Source organism: Mus caroli, chromosome 11, assembly GCF_900094665.2.
Source record: "Mus caroli chromosome 11, CAROLI_EIJ_v1.1, whole genome shotgun sequence".
NCBI lineage: Eukaryota > Metazoa > Chordata > Mammalia > Rodentia > Muridae > Mus > Mus caroli.
The window spans coordinates 52,552,005-52,568,650 of record NC_034580.1 but is presented as its reverse complement, the minus strand read 5'-3'; the positions used below and the strand labels follow the sequence as shown (position 1 = coordinate 52,568,650).

Here is a 16,646-nt window from a genome sequence, read left to right as displayed (position 1 = left end):
TGGTCTCTGTAAGCCATGGCTACATCTGGAGGCTGCCAGGTGAGTTCACCTGTGTTTGTGTGCATATGTGTGTGTGTTAGTGTGCATATCTCTACGTGTTGGTACTGGTGTATGTCTCTGTATGTGTATGTGCATGCATATTTATGCATGTGTGTGTTGGTGTGTATGTCTGTGTGAATCGGCACTGGTGTGTATCAGTATGTGTGTGTGTGTGTGTGTGTGCACATGCATCCACATGCATGAGTGTGTGTCGATGTGTGTATGTCTGTGTATGTTGGTATTGGGGTATGTGTGCATATGCATGCAAATGCCTGTTTTTGAATGTGTGTGCATATGAATGCATGTGTGTGCTGGTGTGTCTATGGGTGTGTGCATATGCAATCTATACATATGCATGCATGTGCCTGGGTGTTGGTGTGTATATATATATCTGTGTATGTTGGTGCTGATTCATGTATCTGTATGTATACATGTGAAAGCATACTTGTGTTTGTGTGTGAGTGTGTTGGTGTTGGTAGTAGATAACACCTATTTTTTTGGCCAATGCCCTCCTTTCATTTATTATGAACACTATAATTAAAAGGATCTGAACTAATGCTTATAATAAATAAAAATAGGAGAGCATATCTTTTAGAGAAATGGGTAAGGATTAAATGTTATGATTGAATATTTTGAATTTTACTTAAGAGTTTTTGCTGTTTTATCTAGGAGGTGACATGCAGGGACAGGGTAGGGGTGTCGATTTCCTACACTTTGGGGTTATGCTAAATATATGCATTTTCCCTTTTAGCAAACGGTAGCTAGAAGAGGCTTTCAGTCAGTGAGGTCAGTTAGCTACAGTGTGTTTAAATCACTTGTTTTAGTTACTTTTCTTTGCTGTGACTAAATATCTGACATGGAGCAACTCAGGACAGTGGCTCTTTAACTAAGTTCCTTGTGTTTTGGGGACCCCCCCTAACCATAAAATTATTTTCATTGCTACTTCATAACTGCAATTTTGCTATTGTTATGAATCTTAATGTAAATATCTGTGTTTTCTGAAGGTCTTAGGCAACCCTTGTGAAAGGGTCATTTGACCCACAAAGGGGTCACAAACTACAGACTGAGAACAACTGACTTAAAGGGAGAAAGTTTTACTGTAGCTCACACACAAATTGAGGGGCTACTGTCCATTATGGCTGGGGTGGCACTGTGGAGGCCAAAGCGTTGGGAGCATGTGGCTAGAACTCATCGCATCTGCAGGCACACAGAAGTAGAGAGTAGACAGAAAGTAGGCAACATGCTGTAAAACCCCAGGGGCTAGCACTGACCCATCTCTTCCAGCAAGGTTGTTCTATTACTACTTCTTCCTTCTTCCTTCTTCTCCTTCTTCTTTCCCCAAAGAAGCCCCAGTTTTATTACAGAGAGAACACAACGCTCTTTCCTTCTCCACGGTGACCAATAGATCTCTCCATTTCCTGTTCTATCTGCACTTCCCATGTCAGTTAAGGTGTTCGCAGAGATAGCTGACCCATTTGTTAAAGAACGCTTTTCGAATTTGCATGTCATCCTTGCACAGGGGCCATGCTAATCTTCTCTGTATTGTTCCGATTGTAGTCTATGGCTCTACTTCTTAAAGGTTCCACAACCTCCCGGGATGGCACCACCAACTGGGGACCAAGTGTTTAAACTTGTGAGCCTGTGGGGACAGTTCTCATCTAAACCATCCAATCATGACAGGGCTTGGTCATCCAAACCATCCAATCACGACAGGGCCTGGTCATCCAAACCATCCAATCACAACAGGGCCTGGTCATCCAAACCATCCAATCACGACAGGGCCTGGCCTATTGTCAGCACCCTCTTGGTTTAACGCTCACTTTCTTTTATGTACTCCCCACTTGGTCAGCTCAAATGAGTGACCCTTGGACAGGACGCAGCTGTCAGAGTGGCCCAGCAGTCACATGAACATGAACTGAGAGCAGGGCCATTCCATGTCCTCTCTCTGGGGACCCTGAGCAAGGAACTCAAAGTCCTTCTCCACTGGGCTTCATTCCCCACTCATTAATTACTCTTTTAGTGAAACACTGAAACAGTTTCAAGTTTGCTTTCAGAGTCCCGGGAGGTGATTCAGTCAAGTAAGAGACTGCCATATAAGCACAAGGACCTACATTTGATCCCCAGCCTATGAGGGAAGCTGGGCATGGTGGCTCATGCTTTTAATCGCAGAGCTGGGGAAGCTGAGACAGGTGAAGACTGTGGCTCACTGGATAGCCAATCGAGCTGAGCGGCAGGACACTTAGTACCAAAAGCAAACAAACACAAACACCAACACGCCAGGTGGATGGTTCTGGAGAGACGACGTGAAGGTTAGTTAGCTTTCGAGATGGTGGCATGGCTTGGCATGCTGGCAACAAAAATCTGACAATCTGAGTTTGGTCCCTGGGACCTATGCGGCAGAAGAAGAGAAGTAACCCCCACAAATTGTTCTGTGCCCAAACTCATACCCATGAACATACATGCAAAAATAAAATATAATTTAAAAAAAAACATTTAAATTGCTAGCAAGATACAACAGAGAATCCCCTGAGAAGAGATCTTCAATGAGGGACTGCCTAGATTGGGTTAGCCTGTGGACATGTCTGTGGGGGGAATGTCCTACTCAAGTTACTTGATTGGCGAAGACCCCAGCCTACCATGGGTGGCACCATTCCCTAAGCAGAGGGGTCCTTTACTGTCTAAGAGTGGGAAACAAATCACGCTGAGCACAGGGAAGCAAACATGCACACATGCATTCATGGCCCTCTGCTCTTGACCATGGATGTGATGTGACCAGCTGTCTCAAATTCTTGCCACTGTGACATCTCTGCAGTGATGGGCTGCCACCTAGAATTACGAACTCAAATAAACCCTTTTGCTCTTAAGAAGCTTTTCATCAGGGTGTCTTACTTCAGCAACATAAATGAACTAAAACAAATGATATCTGAGACTATCCATGGGCTTCACACACGCTCACGGAGAAGGCTTAAGTCGGCACAGGAAAACCAAGAGAAAATGCACAGTTGAGTGTGCCTGCTGTGCACAGTTTTTAAAATGCAGACGGCTCACCGCCTCAGTGGAAGTGTCACTTTCTGAAAATGCAGCTATTTTCCACTACAGAAACAATCCTTTCCCACACACCGGAGCTCTTGGTGCTTCAGATGCAATCTGGAGAGACTCACCCAATTTTTTCTTTTCTTTCCCAGGACATCGTTATTATACAGTGCTGGATTCAAAAACCCTAGCTTTTGCTTTCTTAAAGATGCACAAAACGTCCCATAAATACATCGATTCTTACATCCTGTGTTTTTGCCAGACATTCCCTGAAGGTTTATAGATTTCTTTCATTACAAGCTAATTGCTATTCCGGAAGTGCTTGAAAAGCAACAGTTCTCTATGTTGAATATGAGGGAAAGTGCTCAGGACATCGGCTAAAGGAGAAGAGAGCCTGCAAGTCAGTGCGTTTGGTCACAGTGACACAAGGGATGGACAGGAGGGCTTGCAAACCAGTGTGTGTTGTCACAGTGATAAGAGGAATCGATAGGAGGACCCGCAAGCCTGCACGCATCACAGTGACACCAAGCAACCGTAGATCTGGGGTTCTTAGAATTATAGAACCAATCTCAGGCGAGACCCAGTTCCATGTTAAATGTCATCTGACTACTCTTAGAACGTGTGAGGGGGTGTGCTACCCTACAGCCTCTGTTCAGCCTCTGTTTCCCCATCTGTGAGATGGAAGTCTTACTGTGCAGAAGACACCCCGTGACTGTCACCTCAGCATGTCAACACGCCAGGCAGCTCACAGTTAATCCAGAGACGAAACAGTGGCACTGTATATCCACTTACACACTCCCCGCTGAGCTCCTCGGAAAGATACTGTTCAAAAGTAGGGAAGCGGTACAACGGAGGCATGAGTAAACAGGTCACAGGAAGCCCAGCGGTGTGATCTCCCAGGATGCTCCAACAGTGTAGTCATTGAGCAGAGCTGGGGAGGAGCCACTGTAAGAGGAGCAGCCCTGGCAGGCCCAGGGTCCATTGACTCTGCTCTTACAGGTGGACAAGCTGGGGACTCTAAGAATGCATGAAGCCTTGGAATAAGTGTGTCAGCAACGTTGAGAAGACTGTTTGTCCAGGTGGAGGGTCACTTGCTCCCTCGGGCCACAAATGCCTTTGTCTTGTCTAGGGCTTCTCTGGCCTGAGGGTGGTAAAACCAAGCTCGGAGGAGGTTGGGATAGGAGGTTGTGAAGAGGAGGGCAGGAGAGGGAGGACTAAGGCTAGTCCATTGTAAACCAGTCATAAATTACTGCCAGCAGCAACAGGCTTTTCTTTGCTCTCCCTGAGTAAGGCACTGCCCCAAGTGCCTTACTGTCTATATAGATCTAGTAATTCATTTAACAGTCAGGGTTCCTAAATGGAAGTTGATCTTTTTTGTTTGTTTGTTTGTTTGTTTCGAGACAGGGTTTCTCTGTGAAGCCCTGACTGTCCTGGAACTCACTTTTTAGACCAGGCTGGCCTTGAACTCAGAAATCCACCTGCCTCTGCCTCCTGAGTGCTGGGAGTGCACCTCGCCTGGCATTGGACGTTGGTCTTAACTATTCCTTTTTACACACGAGGGAGCTGAATCACAGAGGGGGAACAGGTACCTGGGCTATGGTCACAGAGCAAGTGGGAGTCAGGGGTGACACCAGAGGCTAGCTACTTCCAAGCTCATAGCTAAAAGCCAGACTACGAGACAAGGAAGGCTTCCCAGTGCTGCAGCGGGCTCACAGACTTTACTGGATGCCCGAGAAGTGAAAGGCTCTGAACTGTAAGGCAGACTGTCTTGGATTTCATTTCTGGCTGCACCTGTGTGCTTCTTCAACCTCCCAATGAGATGCACAGTCAAGAGATTCTGCATATGGACACGGTCACATGGGTGGAGGCACATAGACACAGCCTTGTACTGTTGTGGTAAATGCCACAGGCAGGCTGGCTTGTCATCCATATTTCATGCCTCTGTCCTCCTGCCTCTGTCCTCCTGCCTCTATAACAGACACAAAGCCTCATAGCTTCCCACACTGATAGAAGGACCAGGACCCTGAACCTCTGGCCACAAGGGTCTGGGGAAACTTCTAGAAAAAAGAAGATGAAGCTTGCTTGACAGGAGGACGTGATGCCTTTTACCCAGAACGTCCACAGGGCTCAGCAGCCATTTTGCGACGAGGAGGAAAGGGAAAAGGCAATGAATGAGTAACTGCCTGGCTTTGTTTGTTTTTACGACTACTCCTAGTCTGGTTAGTTTTTACTACCAACTTGATACAGACAGAGTCACCTGAAAAGAGGGAAGGAACCGCAACTGAAGAACTGATCAGACTTGTCTGGGTGTCTGTAGGGTCCTGTCTTCATTGTTATTTGATAGAACAGGATCAGGCCCACTGTGGGCGGTGCTATCCCTAGGCAGTGGGCCTGGCCTGTGTAAGACAGCTAGCTAAGCAGAAGTTAGGGACCAAGCTGGTAAGCAGCATCCCTTTGTCGCTTCTGCTTCCGTTCTGGTTTAATCTCCTGGCTTGCCTTTCTTCAGTGATGAACTGTGACCATAAAAGTAAACACTTTTTCCCCCCAAGTTGCTTTGGGTCATGGTGTTTAATCACAGCAATGGAAAGCAAACTCGGTTAGCCCCCAGATATGAGAAATGCCAGTCCTGTAGACAGGTAGACAGGAAAGTGAATGGATCGAATGGATCTGTGACTTAAAATGGCAATTGCTCATCTAGTTTTCTGTTCTCTGTGGCTTATGGCATTTCCAAACCTACAACAGGGGGTTAAAATAGGATCTGTTGCTGGGATGTTGTGAGAGGGAAATGAGATCATGCGTTAAGGTCTCAGGTCTTCCTAGTTGCTGCTGCCTTAAGTAGGGAATCATATACCACACTGCTTGAGACCTGCTTTCTGGGAAGCACCCCCTTGTAAGCATGGACCTCAGAGAGCAGGGCCAGGGTGGCTGAGGCCTACCTCGATCACTGAAGTCATCGACCAACACAATCTCCGCTACGAGCTCTGGGGGCGAGCGGTTGAGCACGCTGTGAACCGTGCGCAGCAGTGAGGACCAGCCCTCATTGTGGAAGGGGATGATGATGCTGGTGTTGGGGAGCGTCTCCAGGTAGAGCTTGCTGTTACAGCTGGAGGGAGACACAGAAGAGAGAAGACACTGTTCAGGGTCACCTTCAGCTCTCACATCGTAGTGGGGGAACACAGATGTAGCTTCAGGCTAAACGGGAGTGCCATGTCCTTTCCAGACATTAGTGTAGGAGAGAGGTGGAGAGACCTCAGCCACTGGAGGACCTCATTCTCCTTGGTCCCATGGTGTCCTGCTTACACGGCTAGCAGAGTAGGGCCTGTGCAAAAGACCCTTGTCTTAGTATGAAGTCAGGTTCACAAGTATGCCTGCAAGCACACATGTATGCACACATGCATGCACACATGCATGAACAGACACACGAATGCAGGAGTGTGCACACACATGCACAAGTACACACACAGACACACACACACCATCATTTACAAATAGATATTTTTACTTAAATTTCCAACCTAGAAGCCATCTATCTGTCTACCTGCCTCTATCTGTCCATCTGTCTATCTTGTCTGATTTCCTGGCTATCTATCTATCTATCTATCTATCTATCTATCTATCTATCTATCTACCTACCTACCTACCTACCTACCTATCTATCTATCTATCTATCTATCTATCTATCTATCTATCTATCCTGATTGCCTTGCTAGAGATTGTAAAGCAATATTGGGTAGAAGTGGCAAAGGTAGCTGTCTTGTCCTGATATGATCCCTTGGAATGGGTTGGGGGGACCTTTTATGCTCGAATATAATGTCAGTTTCTGTTTCCATCAGTGCCATTTACCAAGGAGTTCTTATATTTAGTCTGTTGGGCATCTGGCTCCAGCTGCCCACTGCTGAGGTTACAGGCACGCAGCCACGCCCATCTTTTTACACAGGTGCTGGAGATTCCGGCTCAAGTCCTCACACTTCCATTGCCAGTGCTCTCACCGACTGTGACATCTTCCCAGCCCATGTCAGGTTTTTAAAGAAGTGGGTGAGTCCAGTTCTGGGGAACACTATCTAAGTCAGTTCGCTTAGCTTAAGGTTATTACGCAGAAGGAAAGCTAATTTATTTGCTTTACAGTGAAGTCTGTTTTGCTACAGGAGGGAAGGATGGGAGGAGGGAAGGGGAAGGGAACCAAGGGGGAGCAGAGAAGACAGCCGTTCTGAAGGAGTTATCCTGCATGGACCAGCAGCCTCAGTTCTGAGAGCTTGTTAGAACATTAACTCTCTTTCCTATCCCAGACCGCCTGCCTAAGAGCCCCTCAGGGCAGTCCCCAGCAGTTTGCTTGTTTGCTTGTTTGTTTGTTTTAACAAATCTGGATGACTCTAATGCCCACTCAAGATCAAGGGCAAATATTCAAACTCTCAACACCACTGCAGAATGGTTTCCTGGGACCCCGAGGACAGTGCGGAGGGTGACTTGAGGATGCTGGAGGGAGGCACAGGTAAGGAGGTGGTGACATTACCATCAGGTTGGGGGAGAAAGAGGAGTGGAAGGAGGAGGAAAGAGGAAGAGGTGGGAGAGGAAAAGAATGGGTCTGAGCAGGCAGCTGGAGCGGCATGATGGGTGGGTACCTGTGGATCAGTTCCTATCTAAGCTCTGACGTGACCCCAGACACGGGCAGACCAGGTGGGCATGTCATCCCTGCGGGAAGGAAGGCCTGAGAACTGAGGAAGGGAAGCAGCCACTTAGAGTCCCACTGACAGGGCAGTCCACAGGGGACACCACTGGGCTTGAAGCCCTGCCAGGAGAGAAGCACAGTCCTGCTTGTCACCTGTGTACTGGGGGGGGGTGTACCCCAGAAATGAGAAAGGAGCCTGAGGGAAGAGAGATGGTGAGAAAGCATGTCTGGGCACCACGCAAGAGTGTTTCCCTTGGCTCCTTAGCTATAAACTGGTCCCCCAAGCCCTCACGATGACCCCCACCCATACGTACTGTGTTGCTGGTGGCACATCCCAACATAATGCCGTCTCCTAAGAGGTGATTCTCAAATCCCCACGTCCCCAACCTCAAGGTCCCACAAGACTATGGCCGAGGAACAAATCTGGCCGCTTGCTCTTGTGTGGCCCTGTCTGAGTTTCATTTCTGTTGCAATGATAAGATACCTTGACAAAAAGAAGCTTAGGAGGGAAGGGGGCTTATTCTAGTCACAATTCCAGGGCACAGTCCACCATATCGGGGACTTAAAACAACTGGTCACGTGACGCTCACTGTCAGGAGTGGTGAGAACTGAGGGGATTGTGTGCCTAGCACTCAGCCTGCCCTGTGTGGCCACAGACCAGTGTTCAGTCCCTTTCCGATGTGGGCACCCCCAGCCCTTCCCTCTGCCTGGGGGTGAGACAGCTTTCTCTCTGATGTGCCTGGTTGGAGCGGAATGTGGTAGTGTGCACCTGTCCTCCCAGCCCTGAAAGCCCTGGTGCTCTGATGGGGTGGGAGAGGGGGAGGGTGCCTGCCTGGAGTCCAAGGCCAGCTCCAGCTATGCAGAAACCTAGTGTCAAAACCAAACAAAACCCGAAACAGCAGACAGCAGCTCACAGCTGGCTCCAGTCGGGAGCGGGAAGATGTGTGGGAGAAAAGAGACAAAGCTGAGTTCTTTATGAAGCCTGTCTCCATTCACAGATGCTTTGCTGAGAGCCAGCCACACACACCTGCTCAAGACAGCCAGAGGAGCAAGGTTTATTACCACTTCGTCATGGGCCTCAGCCCTATGAGGCATCACTATGTAGATTTACATTTCTGACTTTCTTGCTCCCAAGTTCAGATGCAGGCAATCTCAACCAGACCTTGGAATATGATATATATATATATATATGCCTGTACGGTTCTACCTTCTCCAGACTTCTTTGTTCTGGTCATAAACAATTGTTTCTTTTTCTTTTCTTTTTTGAGACAGGGTGCTGCTAGCTAGCCAAAAGCTGGCTTAAAACTCATGATGTTCCTCCAGCCTCTGCTAATGACTGTGATTCTTAAGGGACATCACGGCAGAGGGGTAGGTGATAGCTGACAGCTGCTAGAAATAGACTTTACCCCAGGACACTTGTTTCATGAAAGGAGAGAAGACAAGCAAGCTGGAAAGAGTTACAGGTTCCAGAATGTTCTTCCATGGTGTCTCCAGAAGCAAAGGACTGGAAAGTACCAGTAGGGCTCACTTTCTACAATGGAGAGGATTATTCCTGAGGAATATCACACGGTTATGGAAGGTCACTGACAAACATGAACATAATACATAAAAGAAGCTACTTGTAGAACAAAACACATCCACATTGTTGTCCAATCAAGACAAACACTAAACTCAAACATGTCTATATATACTACGAGCAAAGACCAAATGGTTTTTGTGCACTGCTTGGGCAGAGCTGGGATCGGAGTGTGTAGGGATGGAGAACTGTTAGTCCCCCCAACTTCCATCCCAAGCCAAATGTTGAGACGAGAACTTGCCACAAGGAGGGCACTCTGTTCTGTTCCTAAACTAAGCTGCTTAGCTTGTTACCAAGCTTCCCCAATACCATCCTCATGAGGAGAAAGGTGATGCTCTTTCATTCCATTGCCATGATAAACAGCACAATCAAAGACACATAGGAAAGGACAGGGTTTTATTTTAGTTAACACTTCTGGGTCACAGTCTATCACTGAGGGATGTATAAGCAGGAAATTTATGTACAAATCTTGGGAGGAATGTTGCTTGCTGACTAGCTCACAGGCTCATGCTTAGCTAGCTTTCTTATATAGCTTTGGACCACTTGCCTAGGGAATGGTGATGCTCACAGTGGGCTGGACCCTCCTACATCAATTATCAATCAAGGCCTGCCCACAGACCAACCTGATGAAGACAGAGACTCAATAGAAAACCTCTTTTGGGTGGTTCTAGATGCCTTCACTTTTCCTTTGTTGTTCTCTTTTCCTTTAAATTCTTTCAAGACCAACATCACTAAAAATTTGATTCATATTTAACTAGTCCAGTTGGATTCCAACTGCCTGTTCCTGGGTAGGTGTGTATCATCTCCAACATGGAGTATGAAATGCAAGTGCAGCAGGTGTTGGCCATGTTTGATGGACTTTTCCAGAAAAACCTACTCGAAGTGCTAGTTCAAGGACCTTCAGCCATTAACAAGTAAACGCCTATGATCCCTTCCTCCTCTCTGTGCGATGTGGGTTTCTATCTACATGAGAATGTGGTGGTAGAGAGTCACGTGCTTTGATCTGCCCTTTTCTAGCTGTGTTGACTTTAGCCAAGAGCACCCCTAAGATTCAATCCAGGTGATGCAGTGGGAGACCTCCATAAAACCATGCCTAAGGGGCTGGAACCACACTGTAACCGAGAAGTGCCCCACCCAGACCCCAGTACACCAACAAACAAATAAAAACACATGACAAATAGAAGCTTTTATTAAAGATGAATGCAGCATCTATTTCTAGAAGATTCAGAAAATGTCTCTGTTTGTAAGAACAATAAAACAACAATGAAAAATCCAAACTCAGACATACAGACCGCCCATCGGCTGGTGTGGCTGTGGGTGGTTTTTAGGCAGCATGTGTTGTGGGTGATACATGCCTGTTTGAGCTTTAGCAGACAGGAAGCCATTTTTGCTTGTAAGCTATCAGTCTCCACAATTTTCAACCTAAAGCCTGAGCCTACTGAAATATGGCTTTAAAAACTGAGAAGGGGGAAAAAAGTCAATTGGAGAAATTTTATTGGCTGCCATTGTACTTCAAGGCTCATAAACCTTTAAATCTTGATATTGGGTCCAATGGATCAATAACTGCTATCTTAATAACCACCCCACGGTTCAGAAGGAAATTGTTTGACTTTAGAGGCGAGCTGATGTACCGCCTGAGAAAGTGGAAGTGCTACAGAGAAATCCGGACTTCCTTTCCCAGGGCACAGACATCCCCACCCACAAGGGCTCTCTCTGCCCATAGCTGCCTCTATAATCAACTGTCATGTAACAATGCCCACATCCCTGCCGGCAGCCAGAATTCTGCATCCTGGGTGCTTCTGGGCACTCTGTTTTAAAGGTATCCACCAAGCTTACTTTACTCCATGACGACGAAAAGGATAGAGTCTGCTAGCCAGTACGGTGTCATCTAAGCCTGTCACTAGTCTGCAGGAGATCTAACCAACTTCTCTGTATGGTAGCAGTGACAGTGGGTGTGGACTCCACAAGAAACAGTGGAGGTGGTGAGTGGGGGCTCTTGCTGACCTCTGAACCCTGTGATCCCATCCCCTCAGCTGCTCTGTCACTCACCTCCATGCAGTTCCCAGGCAGTCCCTGCTGCCTCCACCCTCATCGTGTCCTGAGTCCTCTGCTGCTCCCAGCTAACACAAGTCACTCTCCCATCTCCTCCTCTGCTGTCACAGACTCTTAGCTTGGCCCCTTGTTCCCATCTGTGGCTGCTGGCAATTATTCATTCTTTGTGTGCATGCGTGTGGGCCTATGTGTGCCATGCTGCACATGCACCCTAGGTGTCCACCCTTACATTTTGCCTTGCTTGAGACGGGGTCTTATTGCTGCTATCAGACCCAAACTAACTAACTGACCCACAAAGCTTCCAGAGGCTCTTGTCCTCTCCTCCGTCTCCATCTTGCTGTGGGCGTGGCTAAGGTTGCAGACACATTCCACCAGGTCTTGCTTTAGCTCTTAGAATCTGAACTCAGGTCCTTATGTGCTTTACCCACTGAGACATCTTCCCAGCCTCTTTTCTGGGTCCCCTGAATGTAGCTTTACAGATGCCTCCCAATTTGGAGAAGTTCAAGCTGCTATCTTCCTTTTCTTTGCCACAGATTCCAATTAATGTGCATTTTAGATGGATTGTAATTGTCCCAGACTTTCTAGACATTTCACTTTTCAAAACCTTTATGTTTTATTTTGGGCAGTTTGTTTTGATATGCCTTCAAGTTGGCTAACATTTTCCCTTGCAGTAGCTAATCCATCATTAGTCTACGCGTATTTCATCTCAGATACAGCTGGTGTTAGATCTGGAGTTTGGGAGCTAGAGAGATGGCTCACTGGTTAAGGGCCCTTGCTGCTCTTACGGAGGATTCAGCTCCAGTTCCCAGAACCCACTTGACAGCTCCTAACCATCTGTAGCTTCAGTTCCAAGGGGTCTGATATACTCTTCTGCATTCTGAGGACACCATATCAGTCGCATATACACAGGGTGTATATACATACATGCAAATGAAACACTCATAGGCATAAAACAAAGTAAATCTCTTATTTCTAGAGTCTGAGTCTTTCTATATTGTCTATGTCTCTACCTAACTTTATAAACAGAACATAGTTGCAGTGTCCAGCTAAGGCCACATCTGTATCTGCTCCAGGAGGTTCTGGCTGGTGACCGTTGTCATTAACACAGGTCAGCTGCCCCGCTGCTTTTCACTTGTACTGATATTTGGCTGGCTATCAGTGTTCCCAGTTGAGTGTCTGTCTGTACATCTCCACCCTTGAACTTGGCATTGCGTCTAGTTACTTGAAAACACTTCTATTGTTCCAATTCATAATTTATGATGATTTTCAAGACTGGTCCAGAGAGCTAAAGAATTCCCACCAAGGTAAATAAACACAGCTAAGCACTACACCCGCCACATCGTGAAGTTTCAATTACGAGCTTTCCCGGCCTGAGCGGTGGGAAGAGGCACAGTTATCAGCCTTTGGTGGAGTTTCTCTAGTTCTGCTGGGGAATTGCACACACACACACACACACACACACACACACAAACACTCACACTCACACCCCGCCAAGACACACACTGAAGAACCCGTGAGACTCAGACCCTCTGCAGGCAGTGTGAGCTTTCTCTCTGTGCTCTGGGAATCCACCAGTCTCTGTCCTACCATCCCTATGGCTAGCAACTGAGGTGTGTGCCACCACACCTGGCTTTTATGTGGGTCCTGGGGATCTGGACTCAGCTCTTCCTACTTGTGCTGCAAGCACTTTATCAACCGAGTCCTCTCCCCAGACCAACTCATTCTATCAGTGCATTTAACATGACTGTCAGAGGTTACAAGTTTTACCTTCCTTTTCATTTGGACTCTGTAACCTGCTGGAGTTGTAGAGAGTCTCTGGAGAATCTGGCCTATTACACTAATCCATACAGTCTTCTGAGGAAATCCAGAATATATCAGAAATTATCCATGTTAACACAAAAGGAGAAACCAAGAAGGGGACATGGGAGTGGGGATGTGGTAGGTGAAAGGTTCCATTCGCATCTACCCCTTCCTGAAGTTCAATGATCGGGATGGAGTAGGTCGTGGCTGCGGGCTGCTGACATCCCTCCCCATTGTGGTTAGCTCTGCACTGGCAAACTGACCCTCCAGCTGCATGGATCCCAGAGGAGCCTGCAGAACCTACTCACTTCTGCAGTCAAGACTCCCTTATGTCACCCGCTGTGGGTCCTGAAGAGTCCCTGTGTTTGGTTGCCAAGCAGCCCGGCTGGGTTCCCCAGCAAGTAGGGAAAGTGGGCCAGCCCACCAGCCAGCCCGTGTTCACGCTCACTTGGCTGGAGGTGCAGAGGGCAGGCCCACTCAGAGCCAGCTGGCCACCTCCCACATGCTAGCCCAGCAAGTTGGGGCCAAAGTGCCTAGCTCCTGTTCTCTGTGGGTGTGTCTCCAGGGCAGCTTCTGGTGAGAATAGAGGCGAGCGACTGGCATAAGCAAACAGCCCCTCTATCCTGCACTTGTGGTGCTGTTGCCAAAAGTCAGTTTGAAGGCATGAAAGGAAAAGAGGAACCCCGGCTCCTGCCTGAGAAGTTGTTTAAGCTAAAGGGAACTAAAGACGCATGCTACTCCACAGGTCTAATTTACTCATGTGCTCCCACAGACATACGGAAGAAAAGCCTCCCAGAAAAGCCTCCCCTCTGGGGAGAGAGGAGGTCTTCAAGGTAGCTGTCTATTTGCTGCTGGAAACTCAGCTTCCACACTTGGTGACTGGAAAAAGCAGGTGTTAGGACATACTCAACATTAGTAAGCAGGAGGCTAGTTGGGTGGACAGGCTGCTACCTGAGGTGCCAGAAGTCTCCTGAGCTCAGACCCCTCCTCCCAAGCCGTGGACACATTTCAGGAAAATATTCTTTTTTTTTTTTTTTTTGGTTTTTCGAGACAGGGTTTTTTTTTTTAGCTTTGGCTGTCCTGGAACTCACTTTGTAGACCAGGCTGGCCTCGAACTCAGAAATCCGCCTGCCTCTGCCTCCCGAGTGCTGGGATTAAAGGCGTGCACCACCAATATTCTTAATGTGGAAGAAAAAATATATATACAAAATAAGGACGAAAACCTGTAGAGATGGCTCAGCAGGTAAGGAGATCGCTACCGAGCCTGAGAGTGATCCCAGGAACCTACAAGGTGGAAGGAGGAAACTGACTCTGGTAAGCTGTCCTCTGACCTTTATAGGCATGCTGTGACATATCCACACACATGCACACACATGAAATTTAAAAAAAAAAAAAAAAAAAGGAAAAGGAAGTAACCAGGCAGACACCGTTTCTAAGTTTGGACTATTCAGTTGAGGATTTACTTATTTTATAATCATATAAAAATATCCCTCATGTAAATCTATTTCCTCCTTAAGTCAGGGTAGCACTTAGTGAGTTACATGAGCTAGGCCTGATGACAAAGGCCTGTCATCCCTGCTATTCGGGAGGCTGAGGCAGAAGGACAGATAGTTGAAGGCCCATACCAGGAGAATATAGAGAGTCGGTGATGAGTCGCTATGCTACTTCCGAAGAGCTCAGGATGGTGGGAGGTTGGGACCACTGGAGTAAGGTTTTGAGTTACGACCATAGGTGCTCCTGGTGTCAGGCACAGGCTTGGTCTGGTAACACACATTGTCAGCTCACTGATCTGAACCTGGAAACATCAGTGTGGCTGAATAACACTCTCGTATGTCAGCAGAAGATTCTAGATCATGAAACAGTAAGTCCTACAGGCAAGCACCCTGGGTTCCTCTTCTGTCTCCTCCATGTAAGAGTTTGATGCAAAGGGTCTGGTCCCGGGGGACAGCCTGTCTTCCAAGCGAGGCTTCCCGCCTGTGTGGTTTCCTATTCTACCCTCTGTCTGCATCAGAGTCACCTTTCAGGGCTTCTGAGGACACTGCTGGCTGATGGCCTCCAGTGCTTCAGGACAGTTAATCTGCATGGAGGCACAGGAGTGAGCTGGAGAGAGCCCAGTGGGTGAAGTGATTGCTGAGCAAGCCAGACGACCTGGGTTTGAATTCCTAGAATCTACAGGAAAGCTAGACACGGGTGTGGACCACCTGTCATCCCGGCACTCCACCAGTGAGATGGGAGGAGGGGAGAACTTCTGGGAGCCGGCAGCAGCTAGCCTGGTGTATACACGGTGAATAATAATCAGACCCTGTCTTGAACAAAGCAGAAGACAAAGTCCTGCACCAGAGGCTGTCCTCTGACCCCCACATGTGTGGTGACACACGTGCCCCTCACCCACTCTCGCAAGTGTGACAAATGCCCAGGTGAACCGGTGCCAACTGTTCTGCAGACACTTGGAGAATTGCTGGTTCCTATTCTGAGGGAAGGATCACCCTGGTGCACCATCCCCAGACACTCCAGCTCCATGCTGCAGAGGGTCTGACGGCTCAAGCCTCTGCAGGGGCTCTGTTCCACCTGGCAGCTGGCTGGCAGCACCTCAGGTGAATGCTTGTTTTAACGAACTCGCGCAACCCAGAGCAATGGGCAAAAATCCTTAGTTAGACAGCAGAAGATGAGAGACGTGAGACTCACTTTGGGTGCCGGATATCGGGGAGAGAGCGATTCAGGGAGATTTTATCACTGACGTAGATGTTAAATCCATTTTCCCGGTACGCCTGGTCCACTCTCTCGGCATCGGTCATGGGGTAAGGCTTCCCCTGTTCTCCATATCCTAGAGGCAGAGAGCAAATTCAGTGTTGCTGGTTTACCTGACATCTACAGGGGTTGAGACTTGGGGTGGGGGGAGGGGAGAAAGCCTTACACCTGGGGCTGGAGAGATGGCTCAGTGGTTGGCGCACTGGCTGCTCTTGCAGAGAAACTCAGACTTGGGTCCTAGCACTCACATGGTGGCTCACAACCACCTGTAACTCAAGCTCAGATGCCCTCTTATGGCCTCTATAGGCATTCCACACCATGTGCTAAACAGACTTACATGCAGGCAAACATTCATACATATAAAATAAAAACATCTAAAAAGTTAAAAAAAAATCTTATGCCTAGTCATGGGTCACATTAATTACATCTGCACTATTGTGACCAAGGACCTGAGAAAAGCAACTTAATGGAGCCAGAGTTTTATTCCAGAGAGTTCTGTCCATTGTCACATGGCTCTGTGCTTCTGTGCTCTGTGCTTCTGAAGCAGTACTCCTTGGGAGGTGGCAGGAGTGTGTGGAAGAGGCTGCTACCAGCAGGGGGTGCAGGAAGCAGAAAGAGGGCATATAGAAAGAGGTCAGAGCCGGGCGTGGTGGCGCACGCCTTTAATCCCAGCACTCGGGAGGCAGAGGCAGGCGGATTTCTGAGTTCGAGGCCAGCCTGGTCTACAAAGTG

At 47.9% G+C, this 16,646-nt stretch overlaps 1 protein-coding gene and 1 non-coding gene across 3 annotated transcripts in view; both read right to left on the bottom strand.

The window, feature by feature from the left end:
• Nucleotides 1-16,646, bottom strand: part of Galnt10 (polypeptide N-acetylgalactosaminyltransferase 10) — a 141,889-nt gene that overhangs the window by 45,217 nt on the left and 80,026 nt on the right. For both annotated transcript variants that reach the window (XM_021177122.2, XM_029484011.1), the window contains 2 exons: nucleotides 15,852-15,990; nucleotides 6,009-6,175 (listed from right to left, as the gene is read on the bottom strand). In XM_021177122.2, the coding sequence (XP_021032781.1) occupies nucleotides 6,009-6,175; nucleotides 15,852-15,990 (306 nt within the window). The remainder of the gene's footprint in view (nucleotides 1-6,008; nucleotides 6,176-15,851; nucleotides 15,991-16,646) is intronic.
• Nucleotides 1,514-1,618, bottom strand: LOC115032606. The gene has a single exon (XR_003838249.1). It is a non-coding gene; the product is annotated as a U6 spliceosomal RNA (small nuclear RNA).